The 19,213-nt window shown below is 26.5% G+C and overlaps 1 protein-coding gene and 1 long non-coding RNA gene across 2 annotated transcripts in view; both read right to left on the bottom strand.

Moving 5' to 3' along the window:
- Positions 1-15,172: 15,172 nt before the first annotated feature.
- LOC123295613 lies at positions 15,173-17,102 on the bottom strand. The gene is made up of 2 exons (XR_006535156.1): positions 16,603-17,102; positions 15,173-15,246 (listed from the first exon to the last, which is right to left on the bottom strand). It is a non-coding gene; the product is annotated as an uncharacterized LOC123295613 (long non-coding RNA).
- A 435-nt stretch (positions 17,103-17,537) lies between these two features.
- Positions 17,538-19,213, bottom strand: part of LOC123295437 (guanine nucleotide-binding protein subunit gamma-e) — a 132,427-nt gene continuing 130,751 nt past the window's right edge. The window contains exon 2 of the mRNA XM_044876787.1: positions 17,538-17,852. Coding sequence (XP_044732722.1) covers positions 17,747-17,852 — 106 coding nt within the window. The 3' untranslated portion in view covers positions 17,538-17,746. The remainder of the gene's footprint in view (positions 17,853-19,213) is intronic.

Genomic DNA, 19,213 nt, shown 5'->3' with positions numbered 1-19,213 from the left:
AAAAAATTTTCTTTATAAAAAAATAAACAACTTTTGTTTGAAACAGTTTTTCGTAAACATCGCTGTTTACCCGTGAAAGTGCTAAAAATTATCGAAAGTATTTCCTAGATTTTTTTTCGATTTTTAAGAATGTTTCACAAGACCATTAGTTGAAACTACCGGCCAATTTCCAACTCGCTATCTTATATAGTTTTGGAGAAAATGAACACCAAACACAACGAATTTGTTAAATTTTTTATAAGGAACATTTTATACATTTAAATGAAATTTTGCGTAAAATATTGTAAAATGAAAAAATAGGCAAACTTTGAAAAGGTATATCTCTGAAACTAGTGGTCCTATATATCGGCAAAAACTGAAATAAGGTTAAAATTTTCTTTCGTTAAAACTTGAATTTAACATTACCTTTACATTGCAAACAACATATCAAAAATACAAAAGTACCTGATTTGATGCAAGGTTCAATGGTTAATTTGATTGGTCTAACAGGAAACCTTTAAGAAAAACAAAAATCAAAGTATATTGAATGGCGTTAGAAGTATAATTTTATAAACTAATTTATAAGGAGGTTAATATGTCAGTATGTATTATAAGAGAGCGTATATATTATTATTAAGTGAACGATGATACGATGTTCAATATAACGAACAGGCAAAAATATAAAGTAAAGTATACGTACAACATACGATTGACAAGAGCAGATCATGTAGACCTCACGGATCTAATAATAATGAACATTTATAACCAACCCGTTGGCAAATAATACTTTTTTACAATCATAAAATATAAAATTATTCGTCACGCAAGAACTGCATAAACTAAGCAAATCTTCTTAAGAATAATTAAAAATAAAATTTTCATTCTGGAAACCATTTTCGATTTAAAGATGGTATTTATGGAGATGGTATTTTAATTTTAATAATTTTATGTATTTTTTCAAAAATTAACTAGTATAACTACTCGATTTAAATTACCCATCAAAACGATGTTTGTAATATAGATAGCAGATTGTCTATGGGTATCATTTCACTAAAGTTTGTGCTGTCGGAAAAATTGTTAAAGAGCGAGTAAATACAATGCCACCATTTTCAGCCGTATATGACCGAACCAAAAATCAATTGTTTTGAAGTAACTTTGCTATGGACAACTCTATTAAGTACTTATTTGTTATTTTGTGCTAATGTGGGAACTAATATGTTGGGCATGCATAGAGCGTATGACAATGACTTCGTTTCTCGGCTTCCAACACATACGTTATTAAAGTTTTTAGCAAAAAAGGTAAAATAATTAACATTTGGGTGGTTTAGGGAATGATTAATGGAAATAAGAAAGAAATTCATAAAAACATAAGGTCAAAGAATTCTCATTTGAAAGATAATCGATGATTAAAATTCGAATTAATTTTTTTCACTCCGCATATCGAAAGAAAAGGTTTTGACTAAATGTTTAAATGAACGTTTTTTTTTTCTTAGTTTAAAGAAAGAGACCTCATTAAAAATTTAAAATAATATGAAGACATATGAAGAAATAATAGTAAAATTTCATTACCAATACTACAGCACATTATCTTTGAAGAGGAAATTCGCTTAAAAAACTGGTTGAATGTAGAGAGAAGTTATTATATTTTATTTTATTAATCTCAACCATGTGTGTTTATTTATAGTTTTTTTTTATTTTATAAGGTAGTTCGACCAGTTCATAATTTTTAATTTTAAGATCAATTATAAAAGATTTGATGGTTTCAATACTTTAAAAAAGTTTTTTGCAAACAGACCAAAAATATATAAAAAAGTAAAAAATAATATTTGAGTAACGCTTTGAAGTTGACGCTAACCATATGCTTACAACTAAATTCGGTAATCATATTTTAATTTTTCATGCATTTTCGTACGACAATTTCATGCATTAGTTCATATCTTAAAAACTACTGAACCGATTTTGATGAAACAATAAATCATTCCTTGCTTCTCTAGTGTTCCTACATAAAAAAAAATAAAATATTAGAGTTTTATTGAGAACCTTTCTCCTTGTTTCGTCGGCTTAAAACGTATTCATTTATTGACGTTGGCGGAAAAAGAAGCTTCTAATATTTAATTAATCTTAAAGAACGACGAAGGACTATTGTGGAATCGAGGGATTCTATATTGAAGGACAGAGGTCAATAGTAACAGTTGTTGTTTTGTAAAAGCTCTGGGCATCGAGAAATTTGGGAGGGGGGGGTTAGGAATGAAACAGTGTAAAAAGACTTTATGTTTTGATATCTTTGCGACAGGTTTTTAAATATAATTTTTTAAATTTCCAAGAGTTCCACAAATACAAATCTTCACAAGATCTACACACAAATTTCTTTATCTTTGCTGGGTATAGTAACAGCGGTCACATTGACTGCACTCGGATTAATCTATCTTTGATATAACAGGTCGTGCCACTTCCCTCCACAATAGTTCACCCTTCCCTTCCTTTCCCCCCAATAATTTTCCACTTCCTTCACTAGTCCTCCACTTCCCTTCACAATAGTTTATTTTCTTGAGCAAAAATTTTGTCATCATACATCAGGAATTCTTTCGATTGTGCGTGTTTTTCAAGATATAAAATTTTAATAATAAACGTCTTTTTAATCATTGACCTCGGAAGGCTCATAATTTATTATGTTTGAAAGTTTTTGAGTTTATTTCTTAAAAATTATCTAGAAATATGCGTTTATTTTTCGAAATGTATCAATAAGAGCTACATTAAAAGATTCGAGTTTAAGTTCAGGGTGGAACAAAAGAAGCTAAGGAAAAAAAAAGTTTTAAGTTGAAATGGCAAATCGAAATACGAAATTCGTAAAAATCGATTTCCATAAATCCGACACTCTAACGAGCGACTGTTAAAACGTGAATTTTCTTGATTATCAAACTTACCTTTATGATGCCTTTACAAAATCTCCAATTGGCAGTGAAAAAAATTTCAAAGAAATAAAGAATCGTTATGGGTCTACCGTCTATTAGCCATATCTACGATGAATGGCCAATTAATTTTATGTAATAACCAACCGGTCTATAGTAATTTGTGTATATGACTCTGTATTGGAATCTCTTTCAATAATAATATAATTATTAAAACATTATAAAGTTGAAATATTTGATTTGTTGCTAACTAGTAAAAAAAACCTCTCTTACGACCAAACGACCCAGTTACATCTGTTGTGTGGTTGGATTGAACGTAGTAGTATGAATTCTAGTGACCCAGTGAACCACGTATACATAGATTCATTCTCATATAATGTAAATAACAATATCTGTATGTACATTACATATGTATTCATGTATATTATGAATAAAATCACATACCAGGAACCGCAAAATAAATCATCCCGTCAAAAATTGTTTTTTTCATAATGATATGTTGGCAACGTCGCGAAAAAGGTGACTTTTAGACAGCTAGATAATTATTTTCTTATTGACCAGGTAAGGATGACTGACTTTTCGCTCAAACTTTCTAAAACACTGGATTATAGTAGTTCTTAATGCGAGGATCAAAAAAAGATCGAAAGGTATCGCGATCGAGACACCCGGTTAGAACTATATTCCTTCGTATCTTGGTAAATTATAAATCTAGTGCTTACTTTTTTTATTTACAAGATACTTTTCTGAAAATTTAAGGTATTAAATTTGACAAACAAGCCAAATACTTGTGTGATTCTTTAAAGAATTTTATAGCTACTTTAAAATTGTAGTATTAGTATAAAAAAGACATACTTCTGATTTAGTAGTCAACACAATATGTGAGTACATTACGTTTGATGTGGTTATGATATTTATTATGACATAAAATAAAAATTGCATTGTACTTACTTTAAATTATCCTTGTTTCATTTAACTTCTGATAACTTGCACAAATCAATTTTTTTAAATGATAAAATATAAAATTTTGACAAAAAAAAAATTGATAGTTATAAAAAGATTTTTGCACTTGAAAAAAACTTTAGTTCCTAGGTAACCCAGATGTCGGTGTTTCTACCAATCTTATGGCAGTTCTTAATTTAGAAAGGAGAGGAAAGATGCATACGATTTAGAAAATTTTTAGACTACAGTTTTCCAAATAATCTTTTTATCACATTTATAAACAACATAATAAATAATTTAAGCATTAATTAGCAAAATTCATTGTTTTTAAGCATGTGTATTGGGAATTAGTTGTAGGTCATGTTTTCCCTTTATCTATTCCGATTCTACAGTCGTTTATCTAGTCATAATGGAACTGAGGATACCCTGGCATTACACTTATGCAGAGCAAATGTTCTGTCAAACGAATATCGAAGCACTCAAAGAGTATTAAAATTGTTTAAGCCACTTCTTAGCGAATCCATTGGAAATGCAGAAACATGCGGTGGATAACTACAAAAGTCACCTAAAACCTAAAAAGGAATTAAACCTTATTAACTGAATTTTCTTAAAAAAACGAAGCAATAGTTTTAAAACAATTCTTATATTAATGCTTTTTTATGTAGTATAATGTCGGCTTTCCACTAAACGGTCAAACAAAAACAAAACTGAAACTCAAGTTGAAAAAACAAAACAGCAACTTTTTACAAACTTTTTGGAGACTGGCAATGTATTACCCAATGGCTATTATTGGTTTCAGTATAGTTTTTGTTTTTGTTGGTCCGTTTAATGGAAAACCGACATGAGGTAGAAAAAAAAATTGTTGCGAATTCTGTTTACAGTGTTTTTTTAATCTCACATTTCTGTCTCTCCCTGTTCATATAATATGTATATTGACTGTGGCTGTGTATAACTCCACATATTACTTACTCAATGGGATTTGATGTTCTGATAGTTTTAAAACCAATCTGTTGATAGCATGCTTGCTTGGGTATTTGGTTTTGCTGTATTACTAAAATTGTGTAGACTCTGTAGATGTTGTTTTTTGGCAACATACATACTTACATACATGTATGTATATGTATCTTGTTTATTTTGGTTCCGTTAACTATAAAACAAAATACCCACAATTTCACAATAAGAACAACAAATTATATATCTACACAATAATACGGTGATATTACATTTTAGTTCTAATCACAACTGGGCAACAATCAATGGCCGTAAAATGATGATGAATCAGGACAGCCTCATCTTGTCAATTCTGACTTGCAGGAGACTGAAGAGTGTATCATTTTAATAAGAATGACGGCACATCATATTTCCCGTAGATAATATAATGAAAAGTTCGTTTTTCATTTTTTGATTACGTTTTTGTCGTCTCTGCCATATTTTCTGAATATCATTTATAATAAAATTTAGCGGGAAAAAATGACAGGCATATCCATATAGAAAATAACAATCCGATGAATATTTGTTCAAGGCTGATTGGAGATTGTTGTGCCTCGGAACAAGTTGGGAAACCAAGACTGGCTGAATCTTATTTCAGCATCAAATGCCTTTCTCCTTAGTTTGGGAACAATATTTGAAAAAAATATAATTTCGCGTTTGTTATGGCTGCTATTATCACCTGGATTTTACGTGTGTTCAAAAGTTCTAATATTTATGCATATTTAAGTATGCATATTTAACACGGACTTGTCACAGGAGGGGCTCAGACCCGTTTATGTGCTTGTTGTAAGCACTTTTTTCCACATGGCCAATATCTATACTATCATAGCTCCAGAAAAAATTAGTTTTTGTTATTTGAGATACAATTCACATTGTAAACGACGAGTTTTCCGTAGGACTTGTGAAAAATTGAGAACATTTATTTTAAAAGTTTTAGTTTCGGAGATATTATGTTTTGCTTGGCAGAAAAGATCCATTGCTTTTATTTTGGGATCACGCTAGAGATGTAAACTTTTTTTTATTAAAGTTAATTTAACCCCTTTCTATGTATCACCAAAAGTTGATCTTGTTTGCAAAATGTTGGAGGAGCATGCCTTTAATGACTGTAGTTATTTAAATAATTTTCTTCTTAAATATTCCAAAAATAACGATATTTTTCACGTCTAAAACCGTTAATTTTATAAAACTGAACTATTAATGTAGATGAATTTCAAATCAAATGATTTTCTGTTAAATCAAGAAAGGGTGTATGTTGTCTCATCGGCTACTTGGGCCAGAATCATAACCGGTAGTCTTTCATAGAAAATTGTTGTACTGTAAGCGTATATTTTGTATGCAAGCAGCTGTACATCAGTTTTATTTGCGGGATAAGGCCGGTTTGTATCCCGTCTTTATTTACTCAAAAGTGTGCTCAGCTTTGTTTTCGTTATTGATATTCGTTTATAAAAGTATATAGGAAAAGTATGAGTAAATGGCAGATAGTTGGTTAGCTGTTCGTTTAATATTCATTTTATATTTATTTATAATTATTATTTTATATACCAAATAGTAAATTGTATAATTTTAATTATGTTTACAGTTTTCTGTTGGTTTTGTTACAAACTTTAATTAATTATATTTTAATTTATTTAAACTTTTTAGTGAAAAAAAAAAAATCAAAATCTAAAAAAAAAGTCAAATTTGTGACGGCAATTTATATGGTTGATCACGAACACTACATCCCTTACATAAAATCGAATTATGTAAAATCCACCAGCATAATATCCGCGAAGGATAACTGCTTAATAGAAAACAAATTCATTAATTTAAACATTTCGATCCGAAAAATATTTATTTCTTCCGACAAACTGGACTGATGAGCTTGTCTACCACCTTGAAAATGCCGTAGTTAAATATTTTTGTTGCTCAATACGTTCACTTTTGCTAAATCAAGTGGTCATAATATCCGACAAATTCCCTGCTGCGTTTTTACAGACCGATAACTCAAATATGACGTGATCTTGCTCATTTGAAAACGCAACACTTACAAAAAAAATCGTTGAGGAAAGTTTGGTAGACTTGTCAAAAGGAAGCCACTCGATGTTTCAAGCATAGATTTATCATTTAAAAAATTCCGTGGTCTTCCACGGCCTATTAATGTAAAAGGAATTATATTGTTAATTTTGTTTAAGAACATCTGAAACGTAGTTGCCACTTTTCTCTCATTTTACTTTTTGCTCTTTACTACCTTTTACCTAAGCACGGCAGGAAAGAAGTTTTTCCAACGATCACTCACATTACATGTTTAGGTTATAACCTATGTATCTAAAAGCAGTGTGTATTAGTATTGTGCTGGAGCAGATTCGGATCTTTATTTTATACCTGAAAATTTTGTTTGATGCGTGCTTAAATTAGGACAGACTGGAAAAAAAATCAGATATTTTTTCTATAAGCAGATTTGCATGCTGTCTGTGATCGACTATTTTTTTATAGATTAATAAACTCACACAATTTGAAAATGATACAATTTTTGTAAATTTTTGGTAATGTAGTTTCTAACTTTGTAAAATCATACAAAAGATTCGTATATTTCGTATATTTGTATCCGAATATCGGGTACGAAAATCCGGCACAACACTAGTATGTTATATGTATATAAACTTATGAAATACATAGAAAAACAAAAGAAAATTACTAATTATCTGTATGGCTGTTGAAAAAAGTGATTGCGTCATAAAACTACCCAAATTTGCCCAAAGCTAAATTGTTAATGTGAAAACAAGTAACTTTGTAAATGTACAGTTAAAGTAAACTGTAATGCTTTTTTAACATTATATCAAAAGTGCATTTTTCATTATGAATAAGTTTGATAATTTATTAATTATTAACATACAATTAAAAAAAAAAATATATACATGCCTAATTAGGTATAAGAAATAAAGATATTTTTGAAATTTTACTATAAAGTAAAATCCAAAGGGTTTACTATACAGGAGGGTTTACTATAAAGTAAAATCCAGATGGAAATAGTGGATCAGTTGTTTATGAAATACGTATCTGTTTTCCATCCTGTTTTTTACTCTTTGAATTAGCTCAAATATGTACTTCGCTTTTGATTGTCCTTTTTTAGGTCTATCAAGTGTTTTTACAAATGTCCTTAACTGTAAAACAAATAGTAAAATATATATACACTCAACTTTCCATTATAATGATCCCTGCAGTAAAATACAAACTAAGAATTCGAAAAAATGTGTGCAGTAAAACCATATTTAGAATTTTTTTAATCAATCACAGACTTTCGACCGTTAAAATTGTGTGATTATGATTACATAAAAAATGTGTGTAGTTTATAAAATAGAAAAGTATAATATTAGAGAAGTAAAAAGAAGAAAGAGCAAAGTAATAGTTTAAAAATTTCCATTAGTTTAGGTCGTAGTTAATTTGTGGGGAAGTAAAAACAAGAAAGAGCAAAATAATAGTATCAAAATTTCAAAATTTTGGTCAGAGAAATTTACAAGGTCGTTAGTTAATGACATTTTTATCAAATGGATCAACCTCCACTATCTCAAAGCAGTTTTCTTACAAAAAGCTTTCTTAAGGGAATAAATACTCCTGAGCACGGAGTGTAGAGGTAGATTGTGGTAACGGAAAAATCGGTTTTTAAGAACATAAGTGGAAAATTCGATAAGGATTATAAACTTTTATTTCTCGCTGCTAATTTTTTTTGCATAAGAAAAATTTTTGATACTAAAAAAACATGTATAATGTTAACCCAATGAACTCATTCGGTCAACCCAAGTGTAAAAATTCTAAAGCACAAACAAACCAAAAATAAGTTTTAGACGCGAAAGTTCAGGTAAATGGGCCTTTTTGGCTTTCGTTTATTAGATTATAGTGAAGATTACACACAAATAAATGAGATATTACATCGATTAAATTAATGAAGTTATTTTGCTAAATTAGCTGAATTGATATTGATAAAAAATACATAATAGGTTTGTATTACTATTTAAATCCGTCTAGGGAGAAAATAAAGTTCATTTATTTCCTGCTAGTCACAAGGGTACTATTTGTTTAGTCAACATTTTAACGACTACGATAAAATATATACGTTTATTTATATAAACCTGAGGTCTAATAAAAACTATTGTTTTCCTATTACCTACAATTATTTTACTATGTTTCCTAATCAAATTAAAAAATAGATAACACGTTGAAAAATAAACGGTGGATGCAAATACTTGTATTTTATGGACAAACTTGCGAGGATTGCTAAACCTGATCCAATAGTGTACCTATTGGTTATTCATGTTTTAAGGATGTTTCTTACCTACTGGAAACAACTTTTTATACCTTCCCGTAGTTTTTAATTTTTTGTTAATTTTCATTAACTTGTAAGCAGATGATTTTCTTGTAAGAAGTTGATTTTCCCATCATTTCCCCCATACCTTTTCTAATTTTCAATTAAAAATTGAACTAAATTTTTAAATAAATACTTTTCATAGGACAAGCATTTATTTTACTAAAAAGTAGAAAATAAATAGTTCTGTGAGTCTCTCATACTTGGCTATTTGTAAAATCTTGAGTCGCACCGAATAATCCTTTGTATTTAAAATTGAGCTCTTCTAGCTTTTAAAAATAGTCATGCATGAGTGGCTCATAAAATTTTATTTTATTTTATTTTATTAACATGCATTTATATATAAACTTACTAAAATATATATTTATTTGCGCTCCCACCATATTTTATACTGAATTTTTGATAAATAAATAATAGTTTAAAAAAACTAAAAAAGACGCTTATGTAACAAGCTAAACTGAAAGGTAGAAAATAATTTCTTTAAATTCAAAAAAATCAATTTATCGTTAAAAAGCGTGGAAAGCTTTTTAAGATATTTTAAAATGACTTTACTTTTATCTTCGTACAATCATACAAAATATAAGAATGTAATGAGCGGTACTCACACGTAAAGTAGAATTCTGCAAGCAACTTTATATACATTACTATGATTTTTATAGTCTAACAGCGCTAACAAAACCAACACCTACTTATTATTCTGTTGATGTTAAGTAGTAAAATTTAATTGGTACTTTATTTTCTTTTCTCTTCGTATATTACCACTTTTAAATTGCATTGATTTGCTTGCCTGAAGGTACCTATATTTGTACAGTCATTTTTATTATCATTAATTATATATCTAATCAATTTGTCAATTACTAGGGCATTATATAGAACCGAGTTAATCAAGATAATGGTACCTAGATATCAAGATAATGAGATGATACCTTAGATCTATCGATTTGTAAATTCTCTGAAAACAGTGCTATTGATTTTCATGATGTCCATACCCACATCTTAGTATTTATAAACAATTTTATTGTGAAAGTTTACAGAAATAAGGTATTTTTTTGGTTGAATTGTAAAAAAATACAATTAAAAAAAAAACTATTATATTTATTTATAAGGGCCATACAATTTTATTTCCCTTTCTGTCCAAATTTTAGCTTGATGCGATAGTTCAAAACAGGCAAGAAACCTTTAAAAAGTTAATTTCCATTATTTTAATGGTTTTTATGTACCTTTAATTGTCTATCTTTTTATTATTATGAATCTAAAACCTTTTGGGTTTTAAAGATCGATTGCTTAAAATACGAGAAAAACGTCGTACTAGTTTCTTTTCTAGGAAAGCTCGCTTGAAGGTTTTTTCGAAAGCGCTGCTTAGTATATAAACCAGTTCATATGTATAGTTATAACTTTTTTTTACTTCGAATTTCTTCATAAATTTTGGGAGAGAATTTCTATCAAACTAAGGAACATTTTTATGTGAAAAATTTAATTTTTTGCGATACTTTGCACAATGAAAAATTCCCCTTAATAAATAATACTTACGTCACTTACCTAATAAGTTATGGTAATATAACAAAAACTGTATTGCAGTTGATGCAGCTTTATTTATGAAGGTCTGATATGGAAACACTTAAAAACTGTACTAGGTATAGATAATATAAACTTAGATAACTTCTGTGCCATTATTTTATGCATATTTTGATTCAATTGTGGCATTATTTAGTTATTTTTTTAAATAAACTTGGGTATATTTATAATCCCCATATTATATAAAGCGTTATAAAAATTTCACGAATATTTCAATCGGAATTTAAATTATTTAAATATTTTCAACAAAATCAACTTATAAAAATTCCTGTTATATTTCCATTAAGTTCCTGAAGGCTGGAAATATTTGCTATGGTTTCGCAATCCCAACTATCAAAAGTTTCAGCAGTTCGACTTAAAGACAATTGAGATGTTGTTATTTTTCGTAATTAAATAATTATGACCAACAAATGGTGCCTTTATAGCAAGTATATATTTATTTTATGAATTTTGAATTGAAGTCTGAATATAAACAAAATGCTTTAGATTTTAGGATAAAAATTTTTGATATTTTTATTTAAAAATCAATTGTAAACAAAGAAAATTATGCTATTTTAGTAATTTTACGTTTTATTAAAATATTCGTCAACTTTATATCATATGCTTTTCATTTAGTGTAACTCTCATAGATTCTGAAATTCCAGTAATTTAAGGCAAGGTAATGGACAAAATAACAAGAAACTGTATTTTTTGTAGTGGTTTTTATTAATATATGTTTATTCAAATAACACAATACACTTGTTTTTTGTTTTTTTAATATTACAAGATATTTTTCCTTTTAAATTCATCGACTTTGTTTGTTTGTTTTCATTTTTTTATCTTTTTTTTTTATAATTCTAAAGTTTTTATGTCAAAGTATATAATAATCATTCATATATATATATTATATTAATTATTAATTATTATTAAAAATTTTATCAATGAGACAATATTTTATTTCATTTTTTTTTTAGTTTAATATTTTTTGTTTTTTATTTTTAGAGAGAGAGATACTTACAATTGAGATTTTCTAAAAACTAATCATTAATTAATAATATTCATAATTATTTTTTTTAATAATAAGAAATGAGTACAATTAATTCATAAATATACAAATAGAAAAAAAAATTACCACATTTTCAAACTATTATATTTTTAATCATCAATATTTTCTTTTTTTTTTTTAAATTTTTTTAAAGAACAATATTTTCAGATATTTTCTTGACAAATTTGTTAATTCTGCTATAATTTGTTTGATGTTGAATTAACAAGAAATTTTTTGATATTTTTGTTCTGTTTTCTGAAAATATTCAACATAATAAGATTAATAATTTATTTTTAATATTTTTTTAATTATTTTAATTACGATTATTTTGTTAATAAAACTAAAGCTACTTAACAATGTTTTTCTTTAAAGAAAAAAAACAATTTCATTAAAAATATTTTCGCGTTTTTGTGTGTGTTTTATTCACAACGATTTTTATTTGTTAATGTGATGTATAAGAGTAGTTTTTAATATGAGTTGTCCATCGCAGGAAAACAGTATAAATCGGTTTATTTTTTTTTTTTGCGAATACAATCCTTATACGCTAAATTTTACCTTAAAAGATTTTTGTTTGCATGCGTCTTATAAATTTAAAATTTCATCTTATTCCTACAAATAGTTGTTTTTTTGTGATTTTTTTAAATATATTTTTTGAGTTAATTAGAATATAGATTTTTTCGGGTATTCTCTTAATTAAATCATGATTAGGAATTAGCAAGCGGTTTTGTTTTTATTTTTATTAAGTTCCATCATGATTTTATAGAATACTCCTTCCATAAAGTTTAGTGGTGTTAAGTTTACAATATGTTGTGAAAATGGTTAAATTTCCTTTTTTTTGAAAATAAATTCATTTAACCATACACGTTTGAGAAGACTAAGCTAATATGAAACATTTTTTTGTTACTAAAAAACTATGTTTTCACATAAAAGCTTGGTTAAAATTAGAGAACAAATAGCGATTATAAAATCATTGTATCAAATTTATTTTTCGTTTTAATTTGGTACAATGATTCAGTGAATTTTAAAAATAGAAAAATTTAGACACAAGAATGTCTAAATTAGTTTAAGTTTAAGAAAAAACCTACGTACTAAGATTATTTTAATCAATTAATTATTTTAAATGGTAATTTGTTTAAATAAAGTTACAACAATTACGTTTTTAATATTTGTATATTAAAAGTCATATGAAATATAAATTTATTTTTCTATCGTTTTTAGGTAATTTTTATCTCATATGATAAAAACTAATTAAATAAATGATATGTCATTTAATTAGTTTAATATGAAATATTTTGATTGTAATTGAATGTAACAAAGTTTAAACGTTTGATATGATATGCAAATATGAATATAAATACAAGGAATATTTGGATGTTCGATTTCCATGATTTAATCGACATTTGTACATCAATCAAATTATTTAAAATTAGCCTTAATTAATTTGTTTCATGTTGAGTTACGATTTTTATTTTTTAAAACCTGACAGTCAACAACTACATATTAATAATTACAACCATTTAATTTTAAATACGTTTTTTTTAAAATGCCTCAATTAATTAATCAATATTTTTATAGAATATTTTTTAATTAATTGAGGTAAGTAAAGATATAAACCATTAAAAAACTCATTTGGTTTGTATCTACACCCATGGAAATATTTCTTATTTTAAGACATGGACATTACAATGCCATCTATTAATTTATATTATAACTAATATTAAAACTGTCAGGATTACTAATCAAGGGTTTTGGGATTTTATTATTAATGTAAGAATTAGAATTTCCAACCAGGGCTAAAAGCGGAATGAAACGCCATTGTTGTAAATACCAATCCTCGTATTTTTTTTATTTTTAATTAATTAGTTTTTATAATATTATATGTAAGTTATAATTTTTGTTTAAATATTAAATTGCGATTGTATAAGCAAAATATTTGAGGTTAGAAGTATCATGATTTTATATCCTAAAATTAAAATTGATATGAGTTGGAATTATCCTTTATGAAAGTTATTTGTGTTTGATTTGTTGATGGTAAATTAAATTGCTCATACTCGTTATTTTTATAAACACACGTAGAAGGATTTTAAATATCATTTTTAATTTAAAATATAATATCCGAACTTCTATATGAAATGTATTTGACTTAAAATTAAATTTTATAGCTGCTAAATAGATTTGTTTGTATATCTAAAAGAGCCATCATATGTCTATTTAAAAATTTTTTTTGATTTATTCAGTATGTTTGAAAATTAGTTCTTATGTATTAGGTAATTGTGTGGATATTTTCCTGTTTTGTATATTGTATGTGGAAATTGTACTCATATTTTGAAGTAATAAAAACAAAAAAAGTGACTAGAAACAAAATGGATACTACTCTTTTTGTTTTACCAAAACCTGTCTGTTCAAATTTACATCATATAGCACATGCGTTTAGATTTTTTTTTTGGATTTTCCATTTCTCTTATTTATAAAACTACAATCCTCAATTAATTTTTTTTTTTCATTTTAATGTACTTTATTTTTTTATTAAATAGTTTGCTTTTTTTTCTTACTTAATTATAAATGAGTTTATTAGTGATTTTCATTTGAAAAACTCAAAAAATGTTTTGTATAATAGTATTTCAAAAGAATTGTAATGTTGGTAATGTTTCAGTGAAAAATTAGTAATTGAATTTTGTTTAGCGAGAGAAAATGTGTTGTTTTTTTTAGTTGCGTGTGTGATGAGAATAATTACTAAATTATTTGGCTCGAATTTCCTGTATATGAGATATGGTTTTTTTTGTTTGTTTGTTAAAAATTGGAAATGGAAATTCAATTACTTATTTTTTCTTTTTAGAGATTTAAAATACGTGATGTGAATTGTTTTTTATTTTTATTAAAGCATTGTTTTTTTTTTGTTATTGAAAAATGGAAGAAATATTGTTTTTTTTAAAGAACATTTAGTATAATATTAATGATGACTAGATTTAGTTTTTTGTTTTTTTATACATTTAAGTAATAATTTATTTAGAAAAAGAAAGGATTTTCTAAAATAATAATTATATCGTACACTCATGTTCAAGAAAATGTGTACTATCCTCCATGTATAAGGTGGAATGATTTTAATGAATTAGAGTGTATGTATATGTTTTTTTTTTGTTTATACGTAAATTTTTTTTTTTTATATTTACGTATTCGTACCTTTTTGTTCCATTCGTGCTTAAAATATCTTTGTATACTCTAAAATATAATTTTATTGATGAGGAATACTTTTGTTTTGATTTAAATATATATCTTCATTTCGTGATTTTTATTTTTAATTAGTTAGTTATACATCTAAGAATTAAGCACATATCGTCGTTTTTTTGTGTGTGGTATTTCTAAGATGTCAATATAAATCAACAATTTTGGATATAGATTTTGTTGAGTTAATTTTTGGATGTAAAATTAGTCATTTTGCTTATACCACAAAGTTGATATTATTTAGCTCGGCAATGACTTTTCCAAATATTCTGTAAAGAAAATAAAATAAATGTAAATAAAGCGTTTGATTTTATGAATAATTCTATCACTCAAGTGATAATCATAATAATGAAATTTTTATCGAAAATTTAAACTAGTAATATGTTTTTATTTTATTTTCTGATTTATTTTTCTTCACAAAATAAAAATAAATCACTGACATTGTACTATGTAATACCAGATTAGGATAAGTTAAAAATTCATAGAAAACATGCGTGACTCTAGCGAACAACTAAAGAAGTTCAAGATAAATCAGCCTATTGAATCACCTAAAGGACAACATTTTCCAAAAAAATTTATGGAAAAACACGAGTCGAAATGAACATATGGAACAGTTTATGAGAAAGAAGAAATTTTGAAAAAGTTTGATTTGATAATTGATGTAAGTTTGATCTTCAAGGATAAATATTTGGTACATATTTTAATAATTTAAAAATAGTAATAACTCGAGGCCTAGTTTATATGGTCAACTTTGCTAAAATTAGCTAGAGTGTAACCTTTCCCTTGGTGGCACGTCTTATTTAGTATCAAAATTAATAAGTTTGTAAGGTCTGTCTGGGCTTCAGCTTCCAGAATCTTTGAAGATATTTCAAGATCGTGTAGCAATTAATAGTATTTATTCGAAAGTTGAATGTTCATGTTTTCAAATACAAAATATGCTTTTTAAATAACTAAATAAAGCTTGGCTAGGTCAAACGTATCAATTGCATGTTATGTTGATAGGCTTGAAGAAGAATGATCTAGTAGAAAAGAAGCAACTAATTGCTTAATTGCTGCAGCGGATTTGAGTGCGTGGTTGGAATTCTGTTTGTTATGACATAGATTACTATAAAATTATTGTTGCAATTATTTCAATGTTCATATGCACCGGAGATAATAACAGTTTTTTATGTAGGTTCTATAAAAATATTCTTGTTAACAAATATTGTTTTTACAATCTAATATATGCAGGAGAAAACATAAATGTATGCTAAGTTGCCTATAAAGTTGGTGCTCGCGTATTGAATAATCCATAGACATAGAGAATGAACTGAGCGTTTGCTATTCAACAGTAATGTAAAGAAATGTGTGAGAAATGTAAAGCGACCGAGTTTATCGTTCTTTATCTCCTTGGTTCAAATCTACGGAAAAGAGACAGATGTTGGTTGCACGATCCTTTTCTCTTTTTACCCGACTGTTTGGTCAATTTCATGAGGATATTACTTAGTCAATTCTCTATGTCTATGAAATAACCCAAGCTCTGTCTGACTTAGGTAACAGAATTTTGAAATCAAAATTTTCTAATTTTTGATTAACAAGGTAAGTGTATATGGTATCTTAATCTTAGTCATAAAATTATACATTACCTTCCAAATATTATAAAAGCGTTGTAGGCTTCCAAATGGACAAGTGGCAAGAAAACCATTATTTCCACCGCAATGCTTTTGTATCATTTAGTATAAATATGTAAAAATGGATATTCAATTGCTTGTATATAAAGTTGTTTTTTTGTATAATCATGTTTTAAAAATAAACTTTTTGGGGAAAAAATATGTGTGAATAGAAAAAGGAATGATTTAAGTATTTCAAAATCAATAATAAAATGGATAAAAAAAAATTTCTTTAATTTTTAAACATTAAAATTTATTTTGTTCTTTATAATTTTTAAAACAAGCGTATATTTGGTATCAAAGAACACGCCTATGAATTTGGTACCAAATAATATATTTTGGTTTTCCAAAAATGGTTATTTTAATTACTATAAAAAATTCTTATCAATATTTTAAATTTACTCTCTGCTTATCCATTAAAGGTGGTGTACATGGAATTTTTGAAATACAATTTTGGGGTATATATATATATTTGTACTACAGAGAACGACATATTTAAAATATTTATTATCGCGAAAATATTCTTTGAAATTTTAACAAAATAAATTATTAAAAAAATTATCCGTAGATGTTAAAATGGATAATAATGTTTGATCTTTTTAATAATAAATTTTTGTTTTGATAATAAAATTCAAACAAAATTTTCGTGTAGACAAAATTCTGACATATTTTTTAATTGATTTCAAATAGTTTTTATTTAATTTTGTAAATATATAAAAATTCCCGATCTGAATTGACGAATTTATTGTTTTAAATAAAAGTTATTTATATCAATTCAAAAAAATGCCATTATTTTTGGTTTTCATCACATAAAATAAATAATAAAATTAATAAATAGTTAATGGTAATGTTATGACTGTTTTATTTTTGGCATATTTTTACAAAAATTCATTTTTTGTTTAAATAAAAAAACAAGCCTGGAGAAAGAAAATGTAATTGAAAATTGTGGTATTTATTATGGTGTTGTTGATGACATTGTTGATGGTAAATTGTCAGTAGTAGTAGTTGATGTGGTAAAAAATAAGTGTATACAAAAAACAAAAAATTTATTTAAAATAATATTTATAAATGTTAGGAATAAAAAAAATGGGATTATGTAAATGGATTTTGTAATATTTCTCTACATAATGACACATTTCCCTTTTTCAGCCCATGGATTATTTTTTTTGTCTGGTGCATGAATCAATGGGTCGTTCTTCTCATTTTCTTCGACATATTCGCGCATTCTGTAACAAAAGAGAAATATATATGAAATACTGGACAAAATATTTTTAGTTGTCATTTTAGGTAAATTTACAAACAAATCACAAAATAATTAAAATATATAAACTAAATGAAAACAATTCTCTTTTTTTCAATTCTCTTTAATTAAGATTACTAGACAAGATATTTTTCAATATTTAGTTTACGCTGTATGTATCATATTAAAAATTATCAATCATAATCGAGAGACCATGATGTGAATAAATATCGTATACATGATTAAAAGTAAAGAAAAACAAATAGTAATGGATGAAAACAATTCAAAATAGTGTGAAATACATGACAACAAGTTACGGAAGAATTGTACATAGTACTATATTTATCATACAGCTCGGTAGCCCAGCTAGCTACATCTTTGATGCAGAAAATAAGACTATGTGGGCACTTTTCTTCATACCAGGTATCGATGTCAAAATCTTAGAATTGCTCAAAAATTATACTTAATATCAAAATAAGTAAACCCTTTGAGAAAATTTGAGAGTGGGTTGCCCGATTAATTAAATAAATAAATGACTTCAAAAGTAGGCATATTTAACATGGGTCATATGGGAAAAGGGTAGATTGATGATATGTTTCCATAGATTTCTCCAAAATTACTCGGTGGAAATTAAAAAAAATTCTTTAAATAAAAGTTAAAACCTTAATAAATTATTGAAAACAAACAAAAACCTGTTGTGCTTGCCTAATTATAAGGTTGTAACAGGACGATAGTGGGGTCACAAATTTAAAAAAATATATATTTACAATTTTGATGGTGAATTATGTTATAACTTGCGAATTTAAGGTAGTACCAGCATGAAATCACTTTTCGACAGATTTGGCCGAATTTTTTTTCTCGGGTTTATAATAGCTTTATTTGTGAATCCCTAAAATTTCATAATTTTTGACCGTTTAGATCGCGAGATATTTAAAGACAAAGTTCGCGATTTTGAGGGTCATGTCCCATTTAAAGCATGTAAAATGTCCGGTCTCTCCAACTATTTTTTATGATATTATTATATATTGAAGAAAAAGTAGAAAAAAATGTTTATACAATACAATTCTAAAAAAAAAATTTAGAAATTAATTTTCACTTTCGAGATATTAATTTTGACGTAAATTGATCGAAATTGGGACGTTGGCATAATTATTTCCCATTTTAAACGGTCAAAATTTCTGAAACTTTGGGAATTAATAGTAAGCATTATTAAATTCTTAAATTTAATTTTTCGTTAAATTCTGTCGAAAAAAAAATTGTACCATTGCTTTAACATAGAAACTGCAAATACCATGCTGGAACTACGTTAAGACGAAACGTAAGAATAAAATTTTTTCCATATCTGAA

Source organism: Chrysoperla carnea, chromosome 3 (genome assembly GCF_905475395.1).
Source record: "Chrysoperla carnea chromosome 3, inChrCarn1.1, whole genome shotgun sequence".
Lineage (NCBI taxonomy): Eukaryota > Metazoa > Arthropoda > Insecta > Neuroptera > Chrysopidae > Chrysoperla > Chrysoperla carnea.
Note: the sequence above shows the minus strand (reverse complement) of the source record. Positions and strands in the feature narration are given on the sequence as shown.